Source organism: Sebastes umbrosus, chromosome 11, assembly GCF_015220745.1.
Source record: "Sebastes umbrosus isolate fSebUmb1 chromosome 11, fSebUmb1.pri, whole genome shotgun sequence".
Lineage (NCBI taxonomy): Eukaryota > Metazoa > Chordata > Actinopteri > Perciformes > Sebastidae > Sebastes > Sebastes umbrosus.
In genome coordinates, this window is record NC_051279.1 from 18,527,130 (window position 1) to 18,547,929 (window position 20,800).

The 20,800-nt window shown below is 40.1% G+C and overlaps 1 protein-coding gene across 1 annotated transcript; it reads left to right on the plus strand.

Annotated features, from left to right (window-relative positions):
• The first annotated feature begins 3,056 nt into the window (after positions 1 to 3,056).
• On the plus strand, positions 3,057 to 19,931 carry pde11al (phosphodiesterase 11a, like). Its single transcript, XM_037783855.1, has 20 exons — positions 3,057 to 4,316; positions 6,509 to 6,667; positions 7,835 to 7,924; positions 9,046 to 9,186; positions 9,340 to 9,404; positions 10,222 to 10,342; positions 10,572 to 10,647; positions 10,748 to 10,815; positions 10,954 to 11,046; positions 12,927 to 12,977; positions 13,175 to 13,321; positions 13,915 to 14,022; positions 14,499 to 14,608; positions 14,697 to 14,787; positions 15,921 to 16,021; positions 16,234 to 16,311; positions 16,409 to 16,472; positions 16,765 to 16,839; positions 17,011 to 17,094; positions 17,215 to 19,931. The coding sequence occupies exons 1-20, from the start codon at positions 3,516 to 3,518 to the stop codon at positions 17,542 to 17,544; spliced, it is 2,853 nt and encodes a 950-aa protein (XP_037639783.1). The 5' UTR covers positions 3,057 to 3,515; the 3' UTR covers positions 17,545 to 19,931.
• Positions 19,932 to 20,800: the final 869 nt, after the last annotated feature.

Below are 20,800 nucleotides of genomic sequence, written 5' to 3' on the forward strand. Positions count from 1 at the left end.
GATATCCCCATCTTTGGGAGGAAAAACGGTGGTATGTCAGGAGAGAACAAACAAAAAAAACTCTTTAGGTGTTATTTATTCAACCAATAGTTTACCTTCAAAAACTTAAAGAAGATCTATTGTGCTCAAATTCAGGTGCATACTTGTATTTTAGGTTTCTACTAAAACATGTTTACATGCTTTAATGTTTAAAAAACGCTTTATTTTTCTCATACCGGCTGTGCTGCAGCGCCTCTTTTCACCCTCTGTTCGAAAGGCTCTGTTTGAGAAAGAGTCCAATGTGCTCTGATTGGTCAACTGGCCCACGCTGTTGTGATTGGTCAACAGAACCAAACTCTTCGGACTCCGCTCCAGCTCTGCTCTAACTAGCTATGTTTGAGGGCGTGACATCACCATGTTACAGAAGAAAAGGCAGGACTTCAAGCGAGGCGTTTCATGCAGTTCAAGAGCAATGTTTCTGTGGGGGAAAATAACTCCCTTTGGCGTTGACTTTGGGTGGGTGTGATTCTGATTTAAATGTACCTAAATCCTGATGCGTGCATGGAGTTATGTGACATCACCATTTCCTAACAAGGCCAGTAAGAAAGGCACTGGAAGAGATACCGAAATCTTTGTGTGAATGATCTCGTGAATATCCAAAAACCAACAGAAAATAGTGCGTTCATGTGGGATCCCATTACTCACAGTGAGAAGGTGATTGAATAAAATACATTTTTAGGGCCTCTAAAACAGGACAGCACACCTGATCTACTCCCTATTCCTTAAAACATCAGAGACCTGAAAACTGCATCTAAATGACAGTTTTCAATCAGCACCCAGGCACTATACTTACAGTATAATCAATGCAGCTGGCTCTCCTTGGACATGACTGCTTTCCAAGCTGCAAGGTTTGCCTTGTTTGTTGGCCCATATTCGGCATTCTGCTTTTTAATTGGGATCCCCCAGAGACTTTGTCCAAAGTCTCAGCAAAACACCCAAGTCCTATCAAGCAGCCTAAGCTAAGTCCAGTAACCAATTATCCTGCTCTGCCCCAGCGGAGCCGCCGCTCTCTGGATTACATTCCCTGCTGCTGCTGCATTATGAATGTGGCACAGCCTGCAGTGATTTCCCTATAATATTAGCTTATTGTGCACATGCAGGTCGATGCTAAACCCCTACAGGGTCGTGCACACCAACTGTAGTTCTTATAGTTACCAAAAGCCTCTGAAACACTCTGATAAATAAATTCACCTCTCTATAAAGGAAAAACATGTGACATTGATTATTTTCTCCATTCATGTTGCAAATTACCAGTTAAACCCGGTACGTCCAAAAACTGATGGAGACACAAAAATTGGCTTTGGGCCCCTAGTGACCCCTGAAACCAACTAGTACTGACCACTACCTGAGCCCAGCCCCAGGTTTACAATTCGTTTTTGGTCGAACGATTTGTCTTTTCTAATCCATCACAACATCCATCTTACTAGCCGGCCTTACAGCCACAAAAAAAGATGCTGGCATTGTGGTGGAGTCGTCCACATACTCTCACAAAATCAGTGGTTATCTATTTATCTTGTTGTTGTAAGTATTTCAGTAGCTAAGATGCATGATGCTAAAGACAAAACATATCATTATTAGTAATAATTGTATTATATTCAATTATTTATTTATTCAATGAATGTTTTGCTTTGAATGTGTTATTTTATTTGTTAATAATTTCCAATGCATATCCTTAAAACCAATACAATTTGACCACAAAGAATAGATATTTATGGGAAATTGGATTTAGGAAAGTTCGCCATGTAAAAATGTAAACTGAAAGAATAACAATATAAACTGAAATGTCTTTAAATTAGATTATGACACAGTGCAGCAAGTCCTAATACTGAACAATGAATCACTGTAGTTCATTGATGTCTCAGTGCTTTACACCACATGACCACACGACTATTTATGTGAGTGTTTTCTGATCTGCCACCGGCATGGTTGAGGTTTGGTGACATTTGGGTGACAAAAGCCACTTGGTCAGAGTCTGCCGTCACGAGGCTAGATTTTCTAAAGCCTGTAAACAGAGCCATGATAAGGTGCAGAGGTGTAGGTTTCTCTCAGACCACTTGAATTACAATATGTTGAAAGGTTATTATAGAATATTGCCAAATTATGCCAAAAAATTGTTGCCTACTGCCACTTTAAGGTTAGGGAAAAATGTCCATGGTTAAAAGACACCAGCACTGACTGTTGCAGGGGTCTTCTATGGTGTCAAGGTCAGACTGTTTGTATGCAACCATCCACCCACATCCTACCTATAAGGGTCAGGGGGTCAGGGGCCTTGGGCGGTTGCCTGCATTGCCCAGTTGGTAAAAAGAAAAACAACACATTTCACAACCACAGAGGTACTGTGTGGGTGTTTCATAGTTTAAATGTACATATTTTTCTGTGTTGGCTTGTGCTGTCCCTTTAAAACTAGCACATTACTCATATTACACACTGTACTGTACATTTAAAACAACTGTGTCCTGCCTGCACGTTTTAAATGTAGCCTTAAAGGTCCCATATTATAAAAAAGTGAGATTTTCATGTTTTTTTTATTATAAAGCAGGCTGAAGTCTTATATAAATACTGTGAAAGCATCGAAACACTCAATCCACAGGGAAATACACACAGCCCGTATTCAGAAACTCTGCATTTGAAACAAGCTGTCAGGATTTCTGCCCATTCGTGATGTCACGAATATACAATATTTAGACCCTAGACACAATTTTAAACGTAAAACATTCTAAATGTGTCCCAGTTTATTCCTCGTTGCAGTGTTTGTGAATGTCATCAGCTGACAGGAGGTACACATGGACCCAAGCTGTTGCCTAGCAACGCAATTCTGTTGCAATTCCGTCAAAATGCGCTAAAACGGAGCGTTTCAGACAGAGCGTAAATACAGGTATATTCAGGCTGACAGTATGAGGAAAATAAAGTTTTTTTTTTAACATTACAGCATGTAAACATGTTCTAGTAGAAACACAAAATACAAGTATGAACCTGAAAATGAGCATGATATGGGACCTTTAATGAAACATAAATTCGTACTGGGTTTTGATTGGAGCCCTGCACAGTGTGAGTGTCTCTGGTGGTTTACTGTAGAATAAAGAGAGCGAGTGAACAGCCTGCCCTGCAGTTCTTTTTTTCCTCAGTTTCTAAGGTAGAATATATAGGCGCTGTGTTTTTTTTTTTCTACACCTCTTGCACAGTAGAAATCCCCTAGAGAAACAGCTCAATCTCGACTTGACTGACAGCTGTAACATCTCTCAGGGCTTCATCGATCCGGTCTCAAATAAAACTGAATGTGTTTGACCACTTTTGCTCCCAGTGTGTTTTCAGTGGAGAGAGAACACAACCAAGGACTGTGCTCATCATGAAGGTTGGATGAATGAATATTTTTCGAGGACATCACTTCTGTGAGAGGCTGCAGAAGCTGCATCATCCACTCGTCTTAATAACTCTTGTTGCGTTTGAGTACCATCACTTGCAGCAGCTTTTCAACCATGACAACATTTGACTTCTCGGATATAGAGGCGTTTTTGGACTGCCACCCGGATCTCTTCGAGGAGTATTTGGTTCGGAAGGCGAAATGTGAGCAGGTGAGCAGATGGTTGAAGGAGCATCAGCCGTCCAAAGTGTCCACCACCACAGCAGAGGAGGAGAAGCGCACTGTTGCTGCTGCAGCCTGCAGAAGAGATCCTCTATGGCCGAGCAACCCAGACGGACTCCGGCGCAGATCGTCCCACATGGAGCTGCGACGCAACTTTGCCCGGTCCAAAGCAACCACCGCACACCGGACCTACGACGAGCACGTCAGCCTGAGCGAACACGAGGAGTCCCAGTCCAGCATGAGGCGCCGTGCGCTCCTGCGTAAAGCCAGCTCCTTACCTCCGACCACCGCGCGCATCCTGAGCGCACTGCTGGAGTCCAGAGTCAACGTGCCCATATACGCGTCTAGTGCCATCGATTACAAATACAGGCTCAAGGAGACCAACGAGAGGGAGTTCTTCTTGGAGTTAGTGAAAGATATCTCCAATGATTTGGACCTGACGAACCTGAGTTACAAGATCCTGATCAACGTGTGCATTCTGGTGGATGCAGACAGGTGTTCGCTGTTCCTCGTGGAGGGACCCGCGCACAAGAGGACGCTCGTGTCCAAATTCTTTGATGTGCACTCTGGCACCACTGTCAGACCTTCATCCAGCACCTTAAACTCCAATGAAGTGCAGGTGCCATGGGGGAAAGGTATCATTGGATATGTGGCAGAGCATGGGGAGACTGTGAACACCCCAAACGCCTATGAGGTAAATGTGAGCCTATACATGTATAAGACACATACATATTATAGATACATAATACATATATAGTTATAATATATATAATGATGTATGACTGCTGTGGGGATACGACGTTTTTCACCATTGGGAGTAAACATGGACACAAACAGGGGTGCCCCTTTGGCCACATTTCCTACACTGTTAAGAATTTCCCAGTAGAATAACAGTAAAGAACTGGCAGCAGGGTTGCCTTTATGTTACTGTGAAATTAACATTATTATACTGTCGCAGAAATTTACAGCTTTGTACTGTTAATGAAAAATACAGTTTGAACTGGTTGTTTTTTTTATTAATTTCACAGTATTTTACAGTTAATTTACTGTTTAAAGATACATTATATAGCTGTTTTTCACTTTTCTTTTACATTATCTTACTGATTGGTTTTAATGCACTATTTAGGTTGTATTTTTTACATATTTTTTAATAAACATTACTTTTTGCCTAGATGAATAGACTTAGCAGGTTAAAGACATAGAAATAGTCACACTAAATACAATTAAAGGCACTTGTTAGGAAAAAGGCTATAATAGACTTGTTGACAATTTTCCCAAAATGTCTGTCTATAGCTGGCTACAAGCACAGAATGCAAACCAGAACAACATGTGAGTGAAGAACAATAAAGCTAATTCACTGATTTTCCAATCATGTACAATGTACAAGCATCCCATGTGCAGATCAGGTCCCAGAATTAAAAAAATACTGCATGAAACTGTTACTGATGATACTTTAGACAGTTGATCAGCAGTAAAGTGCTGTTTTTAATAAGAATGCATTATAGTTCAGTTAAAAAACGACCTATGAGCGTAATTTAACAGGTTTTCTTTTGTATTAACAGTAAAGCACTGTTTTTAGCAATAACAGGTTAATACTGTTGAAACAAACAGGGGTGCCCCTTTGGCCATATTTCCTAGACAAAAAAGTATCCACAAATGTTCAAAAATAATATAAATGTGCACTCTGGCACCACTGTCAGACCTTCATCCAGCACCTTGAACTCCAATGAGGTGCAGGTGCCATGGAGGAAGGGTATCATTGGATATGTGGCAGAGCATGGGGAGACTGTGAACATCCCAAACGCCTATGAGGTAAATGTGAGCCTATAGATTTATGTTGGAAAAATATTCATCCTTCCTGATAGCATCCCACAAAAATGTCCATTATGAAGCTCAAAATTCATATTTTCAAATCAGTTACACAGACAACCTTAAAACCTCTGGTGAATAGACTCAAAAACTTTCAAACAACATGTGTTATCAAATGTGTAGTACCTTGTTCATGTTTTATATGACACAACATTTGTCTGTAACAAAGTATTTAAAAAAGTCATTAGAGCTTAAGCTTGGCAATTTATGAATTTAGCACATTTAGGGGGTATATTATGGTAAGAACTAAATTATTTATCAAAAAAGAAATCTGATTTCTTCACTTTTTGGTTGACATGAAATGTACCCCTAATTATAGAATAACTCCTATACATGTATAGGACAAATACATATTATAGAATAATTGATTAGGGTAATGATGTATGACTGCTGTGGGGATACGACGTTTTTCCCCATTTGGAGTAAACATATGCACAAACAGGGGTGCCCCTTTGGCCCTACATTTCCTACATAAAAAAGTATCCACAAATGTTCAAAAATAACTTAAATCTGTTGTTTTTTAATTCTGTTAGTTGAGCAAAGGGGTCGCTCAACTCAAAAAAAAAAGGAGAAAGACTATCTAATTACCTCAATTATGTCAGAATAAACAAATATATCTCTATAATAGTCAATGAAAAAGGGCAATCAAGCATTATAATTCTTCCCACAAGCCAGATCTGGTCTTATACACCACATCATTATATCATGGCCCTGGGCTGCATGGGAGGCTAAGTCAACATGATGATGCGGATGATCCTTGAGGTCTATTACTGCAATAGTGTAGATATGTGTCAGCGGTAGTATGAATTTCTGTTTATAGTAAACACAATAGGCCTCCTGCAGTGCTGTGAATTTCAAAAGTCAAACAATTGTGACTGGGCTGCTTTATGACATGACACCAGCGCGTATAAACATCTAATATTTCAAGCAATGTGCTGGCATTTACTGAAGTGTATGTGTGTTAATGTTAATGCTTGATATCTGTGTAACATGTGATTATGTGACTTTCTATTCCAGGACCACCGCTTCAGTGATGAGATCGACAAGTTAACAGGCTACAAGACTCAGTCCATCCTCTGCATGGCCATCTGTAACAGTGATGGAGAAGTCATAGGTGTTGTACAAGCAATCAACAAAAATCCTATGGGCACACCCTTTACCGAGGATGATGAGAAGGTGAGCATCTATTATGTCTCAGATCCATGTGTTACCAGGGGATTTTCACATTCACGGGCATTTTATGGGTTGTTTAACATCTTCAGTATTATTGTGGTTGGTTTGACCATTAAGGGCATTTTAGAGATGGAGTTAAAATTGGATTCTTGTGGAATACACACACACACACATACACACACAGCAACACTTATTGTACAGAAGCTCTTGAGCCATGCAGCCGAATACGCTGTTTGCACTGTGAATCTTCTTAATGGCCGTGGAGAGGGGCAAAGTGTTCCCTCGGAAGCAAAACCCCAGAAAAATGGAAGGAAGAGGTCAACCTGTTACTCGAGCGTGGAGCATTAAATATGTCTGGCTGTGCAATATATAGGCACACTTAGGAAACACATCTTGAGTGGATACACTTTCAATTGCCCCCTGAGCAATCCACTTGGGATGGGTTTGCTAGAATCTGCATGTTTTAGCTTTTATCTTCAGTTTCACAGCTCATAAATACATTTTCATTCTCAGTTTGTTGATGAGCAAATAATATATTGTGTATCTCCTATATGTGAAAAGTTTTGGTGTTTTGTTTAAGTGTGTAGCCAGGCAATAAAAAAGTAGATACGCACTTGACACACACTTTTGTAAACAACATCAAACAGTTTATGTTTTTTCACCTTTGCAAGAGTTCAGCTGCACTGATATGCAATGGTTTGTCCACAAGGTGGCAGAATAAAGTTGTGCAAAATCATTTATTCTCATACATATGTTCTCTGGTGTCTACTTCAAAGAAATCACCTTTTAAACAAAGTGTGCAGTAATTTCAGCATTTTTTTTTAATGATTTTGCTGTATGTGAATCTAAACAAAACTCTGAATATAGTCAAACTTGCTTTTGAGCAACAAAGACACTGAAATCTTGATCTGCCCGCTTATCTTGACATTTTTAGGGCCTCTGATGTCTCACTAAATGCCTTCTTTCTCTGAATCAATACTTCATTAACAGGGAATCTATTTGAGAGAAGTTTGTGCAGAGAAGCAGCTAACTCCATCATGACTTTACCCCCATCCCCACTCAACTCTCCTTTTCTATTACCTAGTTTTATGCCCTTTTGTTTAGCATACAAATAGCTAACATTATTATCGATTATGCCATTCAACACTTTTTTTTGGTACTTTCACTCAGGTACTGCAGATGTATCTACCATTCTGTGGAATATCGATTTGCAATGCCAAGTTGTTTTCGGAGTCTCGCAAGGAGTATGAAAGGAGTAGGGTAAGAGAATGTAAACTGTGCAATTACAAACAAGATGTTTCGTTGTTTTGTAGCCACTAAATCAACAGTAACATTACATTTTTATACTCAAAGCTGCAGTGGGTAGACATGGAGTAGATATGATTAAAAAAAGTTATTTTTATGAAACAGTCACTATATCCTGACAGTAGAGCATGAGACAGATAATCTGAAAAAAATCATGTGTCTCTGTGTCCTCAGGTGCTCTTAATGGTATCTACAAGATTTCACAGACCGGAGGACAACCAATCAGAGCCAAGCTGGAGCCTGCCGTTCTCTGAGCAGCTGTCAATCACTCGCAAACTCCGATCAAACGGTCAAACTGGTCAGCGCTGATCAAATATGAATTAATATTCTGTTACTATAATGCCTATTTCTCGCCTCAAATTTTTTCATAAACATCTTGTAGTCTACTGTTTAGCTGTAAAATGAGAAAGTTTGTGACCGGGCTGCCATGTTGAGATCAGTTGAGGAAATACCAAGCACCGCCCACCAGCCGGAGCACACTTTCTCATTATACAGCTAAACAGTACACTACAAGATGTTTCTGAAAACCTTTGAGGCGAGAAATAGGCATTGCAGTAACAGAATATTGATCCATATTTGATCAGCGCTGCCTAGTTTGACCGTTTAATCGGAGCTCGCGAGTGATTGACAGCTGCCCAGAGAATGGCAGGCTCCAGCTCGGCTCTGATTAGTTGTTTTCCTCCGGTCTGTGAAATCTTGTAGATGCCATTAGGAGCACCGGAGGACTAGTTTGATCGTTTGATCGGAGTTTACGAGTGATTGAGAGCTGCCTCTGTTCAATGAACAACCAATAGGAACGCTCTCTTTCTGAAATGACCTGTTATAGGCGAAGTCTCCCCTCACAGGCTAGATTTTTTAAAGCCTGAAAACAGAGCCATGAGGAGGTGCAGACGTCTAGTTATCTCTCAGAACGCGTGAATTACAATATGCTGAAAGGTTATTATGGAATCTTTGCCCAATGACGCCAAAAACAGTCTGCCTACTGCAGGTTTAATTCAAAAATACAGATGTCAACATACATATGTCAACATTGTGCAATGCACACAAATCATTAGTGTCCTTTTTCGTTGCCACAGGCTCTACTGGAGGTGGTCAACGACCTGTTTGAGGAACAGACCGACCTGGAGAAGATTGTTAGGAAGATCATGCAGCGAGCGCTGACCCTGCTGCAGTGTGAACGCTGCTCTGTGCTTCTCCTTGAAGATATCGACTCACCTGTGAGGCTCTTTTTATGTTTTGTTTATTTGGCCTCACAGATTCATTTACTTTAACTTTTCCATTAGACCATGTAGCTTCTCTTGTTCAAAACTCTGCTATCTTTGTTGCTAAATGTCGTTTTTGCTGGTGGTGATGATACATGTCTTCTACAGGTTGTGAAGTTCTCCAAGACGTTTGAGCTCATGTCTCCCCTGTGCAACATGGACCGTGACATCAGGTAAAAGAGACATCATGAAAAAGACTTCTAGGGGGATACTAGGGGATGCCAAAACAGCAACACACACCATAAATAGATACATATGGATGTGATGTGCATTCATACAAATCCATAACCAGTAAATTAGAGTGTTACCAGGCCGTTAAATGTGCGTTATCAGTGGTTACAAGGCTCATAGATGTGGGTCAGTAGGGCCCTGCTACACCCAGTAGTATTTTTTCTCATCTATTCAGATCCTCAATCATTGAAAGAAGGAATAAAAGAAGGCATCTAGCGACCGTAGTAATAGTGATAGGAGCAAAAGTGGAAGTGATGCGCTGTAGTGTAGACAGCATGAAAAACACAGGGCTTTCACCCAAGAGGCCGGGGGTTTGCAATCAACAACATGTAGTTGTCTTTGTGTCTACAAGCGTTTTCACTTGAAACTTTTAATCATAGTTATTTCAAGTCAAAACACTATGTTTTTCTATAAACTTAAGTGGTTTTGTTGCCTAAACCTAAAGACGCTGTTTTGTTTGTGTTCAAAACAATGTTTCATGCAGTTTTACAATATGTTAGAACGTGTTGCTTTTAAATTTCGCTTCTCCTTTTACTGTGGGTGTAGCAAGCCCCTACTGACCCACATCTACGATGCTTATAGCGATTGATAACGCACATTTCATTAAATGTGCGTTATCAGTAGGTTTATGATAGTCAAATCGGGTGTCATATCACATAACTAGTAAGGACAATCAACTCACTCAATATTTTCTGCTGTTGTTTTGCACGTTCAAGTGCCCGGACCTGACTATTGTTTCCTGTCTGTGTTATTGGCCAGCCTGGAGAAGCTATCGTGTTCCGATTGGCTGATCAATAACAGCATTGCAGAGCTGGTGGCCTCCACAGGACTGCCTGTTAACATCAGCGACGTGTGTCAGGACCCACGCTTTGATGCTGAGGTGTGGACACAATAGTCTCCCTATAAGGCCTGTTAGAGCTCATGGACACATACATGCTTGTAACTGCAGCAAGTAGGCTCAGACACACTACACAAACACCATTAATTAAATTAATAATTAATTACATTTTAATTAATGTTCCAGTCAAAGAAAATGTGCGCCCGGGCAGGTCTTTAAAATATAAATTTCTCAAACAAACATAAACTCCAACGGTCTCCTCTCTTTACAGGCGGATCAGGCTTCGGGGTTTCACATCAGATCAGTGTTATGTGTCCCTATCTGGAATCGAACTCATCAGATTATTGGTAAATTGGCCAGAAATAATCAATTTGTCCTCACTGGGAAACCAGTTTTCATGTGAAAGTCAACTATGTGTGTGTGTGTGTGTGTGTGTGTTTTCTGCAGGGGTTGCACAGATTCTGAATCGCTTGGACAGGAAGACATTCAATGATGCAGATCAGAGACTGTTTGAGGTTTGTTTATGAAATTTCTAAATACAGCTGTTCCATCAGAACTTTAAGTGTTCATTGTTGCATTGACTACACATTACGCCAACTTTTTTGAGGTTCCTTTTATGTGTTTTTTTTTCTCTGGATTTTGCTTTTGTGCAGGCATTTGTGATATTCTGTGGACTTGGAATCAACAACACGATGATGTACAATCAGGTTAAGAAGACGTGGGCCAAGCAGTCTGTAGCACTGGATGTAAGCTCTGCAACACACTGAATACAGCATTTTTTATTTTTTTTACCAACACCACACCACTTTAGAAGACATGAGATATTTATATACATTTGTTTGTATTAGGGCTGTCAAAGTTAATGCGATAATGATGTGTTAACGCAAATTCGTTTTAACGCCACTAATTTAAAAAAAAAAACACACATTAATCCAAATGCGATATTTAGGTTGTAACGGGCTCAGTTTTAAAGCTAGAGAAGATACTGCTATCATATGAAAGTAGAAAACCTAAGGAATCCATTGGTAGCAACCATGTCATACTAGCTTGTCCTGAAAGAGGTTAATAACTCCAAACTTCTGCTTCATTTTGGCAAGGAAAAACTGTCATGGCCATTTTCAAAGGAGTCCCTTGACCTCTGACCTCAAGATATGTGAATGAAAATGGGTTTTATGATAATCACCTGCAGTTTTGGGGCAAGTCATAGTCAAGTCAGCACACTGACACACTGACAGCTGTTGTTGCCTGTTGGGCTGCAGTTTGCCATGTTATGATTTGAGCATATTTTTTATGCTAAATGCAGTACCTGTGAGGGTTTCTGGACAATATTTGTCATTGTTTTGTGTTGTTAATTGATTTCCAATAATAAATATATACACATTTAGTTTGCATAAAGCAAGCACATATGCCCACTCCAATGTTGATAAAAGCATTAAATACTTGAGAAACATTTTAAACAGATAGAAATGTTCGATTAATTTGCGATTAATCACAATTAACTGTGGACAATCACGCGATTAATCGCGATTAAATATTTGAATCGATTGACAGCCCTAAGTATGCATGACTTTTTCCTGTTGTCTTATTGTTTTTTTCTTCTCTTTTCCCATCATTCCTGTCTCTTTAAAAATGTGACATATCCAAATTACAAAAATAATACAGAGGTAAAACTACAGAGATATTACATAAATACATCATCCACTAGCGACCAGTACTTTCAGAGTCATTGACAGGTATATGGATGTATTGTACAACAGTATTCAAACGATATTGCATTAAAACATGCTCTAAATAAGCTGTACATGAAAAGTAAACATCAGTACATATACATTTAACCCTTATATACATTAAAACATGCTTAATGAAGTTTAACAATCACTACTGATGAACTGTGTACAAGTTGTGCTTTGAAATGGACTAGCAATCTTGATATGCAACAAGATGTATTTTCATAGACTGCTGTATGCAAAATACTATCCATTCTGTTAAACCAAAGATTAATTAAAACAATCTAAATTACTCTGAATAAAATACTGTAAAATATAAACGGATTTGTGTTACACCCCTTAACATCTATTCAGAATAAGTGTATGAGAAAAGAGTAATTGAGGAAAGTGGTGTCACTGATTAATCTTAACAGATTCTCTCCACATTCATTAGCGACTCCATCTGTGTTCTGCTCCGTTGCCCGGTATCTAACCTGAGCGGTGACATTATCCACAGCAAACATGGCTCTGCTTCTCTACCATAAATATTTCAGTTGCTTTCAATAATTCATGATAAATACATGTGCCAGCCTGCTCACCTCTCATCAAAGGCAACACACAATCCTGTATTTCTGTCACATAATATTTTCTGTTTCTTTAAACACCTGATGGATTTTCTTTTCTATCAGGAGACCTAAGTATAGCAACAAATTGGTTTTAAAGCAGAGGTGTATTTTGTTTGATCCTGATTATGTAACAAGAAGATAGATGGCATTGAAATTCTTGGAATATATGGATTATCTTCTGTCTCTCTAAGGGTTGGTCTTATTTAATGTAGGGTTTTCACCTCATTAACATTACATCAGCATCGGAATCAGTTTTCTATATCTCACTGTTTTGCATGATTTCTTTTTTTTCAGATGTTGTCCTACCATGCTACCTGTTCCAAGGTAGAAGTTGACAGACTAAAGGTAATCTCAGAGAAAAACAACATTCATATTTGCACATTATCACTATGCTAACTTCATGAAATGTATGAAATCCGATGAGTGTGAATGGTTGAAGGTGAAGTGTTATTTAAAAATTGTCTGCAAATGTGTTTTAGTGCTTTTGCTTCCCCCCGTGCTGCCACTGTGTGATTGACAGCTCTGTCCTCTGCCCCCCTAAGGCAGCTAAGATCCCCCTGAGCACTGAGTTAGGCATCGACGAGTTTCACTTCAACGACTTCTCTTTGGACAATGACGCCATGATCACCGCGTCACTACGGATGTTTCTTGAACTCGGTGTCGTCCAAAAGTTTAAAATTGACTATGAGGTGAGGCCCTGGAATATGTCTTATGATATGTTAGTCAGGCGCTAGAGTCCACAGGGTATGTATGTATATTCAGCCCGTTCTCATTCTCAGGGCGTCAAATACCGATGCGTTGTCATACCCCTTGGCGTGTGATACCGACGTGAAAGGCAACTTTAACCGGGATTTCAAGTAACTACAATATAAACCCATCTGCGTCAATATTACGCGCTCAGAGAAAGTGGTCAGCGAGTGTGGTGATGTAGTTTAAAGAGCGAAAAAACACACGTACGGAGGGCAGGAGGGGTGATCGATGGGTCCAACAAACAACCCGCTTTCACCCCGGATACCGCCGTCAGTGTCCCTTGTGAAACCACCAACATGTTGTTTGTCTTTGTGTTCGAGGTAATGTTAAGTTTCACTTTCACTTTACAAACGTAGGAATTTTAAGCCAAACCATAATGTTCTTTCCTAAACCTAAGTAAGTGGTTTTGTTGCCTAAAATTAATTCACAGCATTAACCACATGTTAGAGAGTGACGCCAAGGGGTCTTGACAAAGCATTAGATTGTGATTAGAACGTGTTGGTGTATCACCTGTATGTCTGTCTTCTCGTAGGTTTTGTGCCGCTGGCTTTTGACTGTGAGAAAAAACTATCGAACTGTGGCGTATCACAACTGGAGGCATGCCTTCAACGTGTCGCAGTGCATGTTCGCTATGATCACAGTAAGTGTCAAGACCTCCAACTTCTTCCATGCCAGAGTCTTGTGTCACATGTTGCTCCCTTCAATCCCTCTTGGTGTTTTATTTCACTCCAAACTGTCTAATACAGTAAAGACAAATTTCCACCAAAATAAAACAGTCCAAACGTACTCTTGATGAGGATAGCAAGTTTTCGAGATTATTTTTAAAGTCTGTCATGAGAAAAATAAGTCTCAGTGAATGTAGTAAATTAATCAATCAGTCGCTGAACAAAAAAATCACAGGAGAAACATCAGTAAGAGAAAATTCTGAACATTTGGATTTGTATCTTATCACATCTCATCTCATCTTATCTCATCCCATCTTCTCTCCTCTCCTCTTCTCTCCTCTCCTCTCATCTCCTCCTATCATATAGCAATAGCTACAGCATAATTCAAATTAAACAGAATAGATAGAGAATGGATGGATAAGAGCGAGCCGATATGCTTTACTTTCGGCAGACAGCCAATTTCCAGGATGTCCTGTCAGAGGCTGAGATACTGGCTCTGATGGTCGGCTGCCTGTGTCACGACTTGGACCACCGAGGCACCAACAACGCATTTCAAGCCAAGTAAGTGACGCAGGCCTAAAGAATGATGACGAACAGCAGGTGTCTTATGGGTGTCTTGAAAGTGTCACTGCTCTGTTTTGCCCTGCAGGACAGGATCTGCTCTGGCTACGCTCTACGGGACGTCAGCCACGCTGGAGCATCATCACTTCAACCATGCAGTCATGATCCTACAAAGTGAGGTCAGACCAGTACTTCTCATATGATTATAATGCTCATGTCATTCAGAGATTTACTGCATTAACTGAGTTTTCCAAAGTTTGCTGCTTTCCTTGACCAAGGAGATGCAAGTGTTAAACTTGAAGTGATATAACATTTGTGAATACTTTCTCCTTAATGAAATTTGAATTGTAATTTGGATTAGCCACTGAATTGGATCCTTTTTGCTTTAAGAGAAGCATCATACCAATAGCTTCAATATCACATGGCGTCATGGTGTTATTTAATGTTTATTTTATAGTCTGTACAATTATGGCTCAATGCCACATACCACAGCCTTGAGCTAGTCTGCAACATAATGCCCTAGGTGTTACAGATGACAGCCAACTCAACAAGAAAAAACACATACAAAACAACAGCTAGAATTACCACCTTGCAGTTGTATGCCTCCGCCAACCAGTCAAGTTTCAGTTTACATCCATGTCTGTCCAAAATATCATCACTTTATTGATTAGATATTTGTGTGAAATTGTCATAATTAGCATATAAATTATGGAGTTATGGCCAAAAAAAATGTTTTGTGGGGTCACAGTAACCTTTGACTACCAAAATCTATCAGTTCATCCCTGAGTCCAAGTGGAAGTCTGTGCCAAATTTGAAGGCGTTTCAGAGATATCGCATTCACACGAATATAGGACGTATATACAGATGGATGGACAACCCGAAAACACAAATGTACATTATAAAAATAGCATAAAAACTTATAAGAAGCACCTGACCATCAATGATGTTTGATCCTTCTTTGGAAATTTGATGTGTCTTAGAGTTCTGGGCTACCATAAAGCCACCGGTGAGCAGCTTGAGCTTTGGGACGGCGCTGGCAGGCCGCAGCAGTGACTACCAGTGGTGTTATGAGACTGCTTTGATCAGTTTGACCATCAGGAACTGTGTTCTCTATTGATTTCCTTTAACAGAGGACAGAGAAAGTCTATACACATTGCTAATTAACATTCATAATGGGAGCTGCATTGACAGTGAGCGATGACTTTACCAATGCATTGGCTGTAAGGAGATATTTTAGCCACTATAACTCACCCTTGCTTGCTTTTGTGTATGTGCCTACTCTATGCTATTGCTTTTTTTCTTCTTCTCACAGGGTCATAATATCTTTGCAAACCTCTGCTCTAAAGAGTATAGCGACATGATGCAACTATTGAAGCAGGCTATTCTCGCCACAGACCTTACTTTGCACTTTGAGTAAGTGTCTTTTTTAATAGATTCAGAGTTGAAGTACTTCATTACTGGTAAAAAGTAATACAGAAATAGATTATTATAGATTATTGGATAAATTCATACATGTAATTAGAAGATTTAACATTCAGATTTCTGTTTGGTGAAAACGGTCATTGAGTGTATTATTTTCCCTTTTAATATTTCCTGTATCCTTGGCTGTCTCATTGCATTGTAAGGCGCAGAAACAAGTTCTTTGAGTGTGTTCTCTCAGGAGAATTCAGCTGGACAGATGAAGGACACAGAGAAGTTCTCAGGTTTCTACCTTTGTGCTGAAAAAAAACTTTCCTGTTTCAAAATCACTTTGAAGAGTAAAACAAGCAGCTAGAAATTATTTTTTGATGTCATCAACAGGTCCATGCTGATGACTGGATGCGATCTGGGCGCTGTCACTCGTCCTTGGAAGATATCAAAACAGGTTTGATGTTTCTTGCATCTGTGCTTTTATGTTTGAGGGCTTGGAGATGTAAATGTATAGGTGGAATTTGGTTAAAAAAGGACGTTTGCATGTTCTACCCTTTTCATTTAGGCTCCAGAAATGTGCATGTTCTCCCTGAAAAACAACAGAATTGTCCTTGCTAAATCACTACATGTATATTGAACTCAAAATATGGCAAAATGCAGCTTTGAGCCCATGCTTTAACATCAAAACGTTACATCATGTTTGAGTAAATTAATGAAATAATGATGGATGGCATTTATGTCCCAAGGTTGCAGAGCTGGTGACGAGTGAATTCTTTGAACAAGGTGACAGAGAGAGGTCTGAGCTTAAGTTGACCCCAGCGGTAAGTAAGCTTTCAAAGTCTTATCTTTCACTAGGATTTTTTTTTTACTTTATAACTCATACAGTTGCCAGCATACACTCAAACCATGTTCTTAATGTGACCTTATTTTGTCAAATGATTATGATGAATGTTTTTGGTTGTGGATGACAGAAGATTATCACCTCTCTGTAGGCCATATTTGATCGCAATCGCAAAGATGAACTACCGGCCTTACAGCTGGAGTGGATAGATGGGATATGTAAACCCCTTTACGAGGTAGGTAACCCTTGATGTCTTAAGTTCAACTTGTACTGCGGGTCTCATTTTAAAAATCACAAAAATAGAAGCATTATTTGGGAGTTTGAATATCAACTGTCTCTCCTGTGTCGCTCCCAGGCAATGCTGAAGCTCAACAGGAAGTTGCAGCCGATGGTCGATGGGATGGACGCCAATCGAAACAAATGGCTGGAGCTCAGCTCCTCCAATCAGGAGACCCGCAGAGCCTCAGTGTCCAATCAGAGTGAGGAATCAGATCAGAGTCCTGAGCCCCATGAAGCAGTAACAAATGAACACCCAGACTCCACAGATACTCTGAAGCCAGTTGAAAACACCACGTTTGGGTCAAAGTCTAAGAGCAGTCAGGACCTGAGGTTCAGAGTAAACCAAGGTTCATGTGATGATCAACCAGAATCAGCTGACAACATCATATTAGCAGGAAAGAAGTAAAGCAGGCTGTGTTCAAGGGTAACTTTGGTATTTTTCAACCCTGGATCTTATTTTCCCATGTTTTTTTGTTTAAGTGACTAATGGGGACAACACTTTTTGAAATTGGCTCAGTATTGAGGGATAACTCTGTAACCGTCAGCTGCTAAAACGAGCTACAAGGGCGCCGCATCAATTCTTTCACACACATGTACAGGCATTTTGGGTTGCGCCATTGTTGTTGGAGGTGCAAACACTGGAGGCAAAGGTATGCAGCGCACAATGCAGCTGCGAGGGTAGAGCGTGACGTCACTGTGCGTAAAAGAATGTAACGTTACATCCACTAAAAGTTCTTTACTACTCTTTACAGCATTCTTCCCCCGTGGGTATAGATAGGGTCACAGCACCCACAGGAACACAACCAGTCTCTGGAGCTTCGTGGCCTTGCAGCAGCTGGTTCACCAGTAGGCCATTGAATTAAAAGACCTCATCCACATAGTCAGAATCATTTAAATATTCAGCCGTGACATTTTTTGTCCTCCGACGCAACAAACTCTGCCCGGCTGGCACTTGCGTTTCCACCATGGATGTATTCCACTATTCCACCGTTGTCTTCGGGCAACGCATCACCTCACGAGATTTCAGAACAAGACTTCTCCTTGGGCGAGACTCTTTCCATAATGTCAGACATTTATAATAACAATCAGAGCATGTCCAGTTTGAAAAATACCGAAGTTAACGTTAAGTAGGCTATGGGTTTATCCATTAAATGGCTCACATGGGACACTTCCCATACCCTGTGACTGTCTAACACATGCACTACCCAAAATGATTTTAAAAAGTCTGGGTAAATTTGCAGTTTTCATCTGCTGAGCACATTGCTTCTCCCAAGTGTCACTGTGTTAAACTCAGGAGCGTGAATAATTCCTGTTGGTTAAACAATATTTAAAGGGGCAGTTTCCGAATTCCCATTTCTACCTACCTACCTACCTAGCTATCTGAATGCTTTTCATGCCTGAGATGTATAAGAATGAGAGACTACTGTTGAAACCAAAGAGGGCCACTTATTACTGTAATGGGAACTGCCTCAAAACCACAAGCCCACTGGAACACCTTTACAAAACAAAAACAAAAAAGGAATCACTGTGATTTCTCTCACATAAAAACACAAATTGCCATTATGAATGTCGACCGGAGCATGATCTTGTTCCTGAATGTTTCTCACTGTCTTACCTCAGTTGCAAATCTTTGGCTGCATGGCATTATTTTCAATGTTTGTAGGTTAACCGAGCCTGCGGCCGTCAACTTGTTCTGTGAATTGCATGTGTTTATCATGAAGACGTCGTATCTCTAGGTAAGGAATAAGGCCAAGATGTTAGTGTATTGATTTTGTAAGGAAGGTCACTGATAAAATCCAAACCCTTCAGGGCTGATTGTGTGCGTCAGTGTGTGTGAGACCTCCTAATTCCTTAAAAATGTTGACACAAATGAATACAAATGGTTTTATCTTATGGGTCTGAACGTAACTTACTGTAAAGGTATAGTTTCTGTAATATTTGTACAACATTGATTCTTTATTTCCCACCTGAGTGAGAAAAATCGGTGTGTCTGCAATGCCTAAATCGAATTTCCGTTTACAAGCGCCCACATGTGACTGTGATTGTTATTGATAGGCGAATGAGTACATTGCGTTACAGTAAACCCTCAGGATGTCAGGGATGACTCCACACATACAGAATGCATTAGCTGAGCAACGTTTGGCTAATCTTATTGTTCCATATATCTATAAGCTGCAAACATCAGCATGAAAAACATCAATGAGTTTAAGAAGGAAAAATTCTCCAAAATCTGAACTATGACTTTAGAAGACTTCAGTTTTTTACATACAGTATGTAAAGAAATGCCTAAATAGAAGTTGTAAGGTTCTTATAAAGCAGAATATGTATATACAGTAGCTATGTATCCATTGTTTGAGATCCATCACAGTATTTGTAGTTCTGGGCAGCATGCCGATTATGTTGAAACTGCATGTATCATGTTTGATATTGACACTGGACATTATCTTGATGCCTTTGACTGCCCTATGAGATTTGCTTTGCATGAAGTTTCTGTAAGGGAAATACTAAGTGTTGTTATGTAAGAATTTTGTCGCTGCACTATTGTTGTTGAGAACAGATAAAGATTTCTATTTTCGATCACAGACTGTACCAAAATTATACACCCATTATTTTTCATACATCGGACTCTATATTTATGCAAGATGTAGAATTGGCATTTTCTCCTGCTATTTATAAACCGTCAACTAAAAAGACATTATTAGAGAAGACAAGAAAGTGCTACATTTCAGATAAAAGGGAGTAAATCAACCTCCAACTGGTTTTGTGAATAAAATGCTGTGGCATGAAAACTGATTATTTGATGTAATTTGTGATTTGTGTAGATTTCCATGGCTATTGTTCACAATTACCTAAAGGTACAGAATGTAGGATTTGATGAAGTGGTGAGGCTAGTGGTGAGGTTGCAGATTGCAACCAACTGAGTACCCCTCCGCTCACTCCTCCCTTTCCAAGACTGCGGTAACGTGAGCTGCCGACTGCAAAACCATGGTAACGGCGTTCGCCTCGCTCAGAGGCCATCCTTACCAAAATAACACTATTTTAGGAGCAACGGAAGTCACACGGCGGCTGGCGGTACCACGGCTTTGCACGCTATGGCTCACGTTACCGCAGTTTCACAAGAGTGTCGGAGAACTACGGTGGCCTTCAGGTAATGTAAAAACATGAAAGGCTCTCTCTAGAGCCAGTGTTTGGTTTGTCCGTTCAGGGCTACTGTAAAAACATGGCAGACTCCGTGAAGAGGACCTGCTCCCTATGTAGATATGAAGGGCTCATTCTATAATAGTAAATGGACTTGGATTTATATAGCGCTTTTCTAGTCTTCCGACCACTCAAAGCGCTTTACACTACATGTCAGCATTCACCCATTCACACACTGGTGGCAGAGGCTCAGGATCTAATCTAAATACTCATTCACACACCGATGACTATGCCTTCGGGAGCAAATTTGGGGTTAAGTGTCTTGCTCAAGGACACATCGACATGTGACCTGGAGCAGCCGGGGATCGAACCAACGACCTTCCGATTGGTGGACAACCTGCTCTACTCTCTGAGCCACAGCATTCTACACAGCACATTCTAAGCTAACGAAAACACAACGATTCTTAGTTTCAGGTATTTATACACTAATGAAAACATAGTTATGAATATTACATTCCATTTCT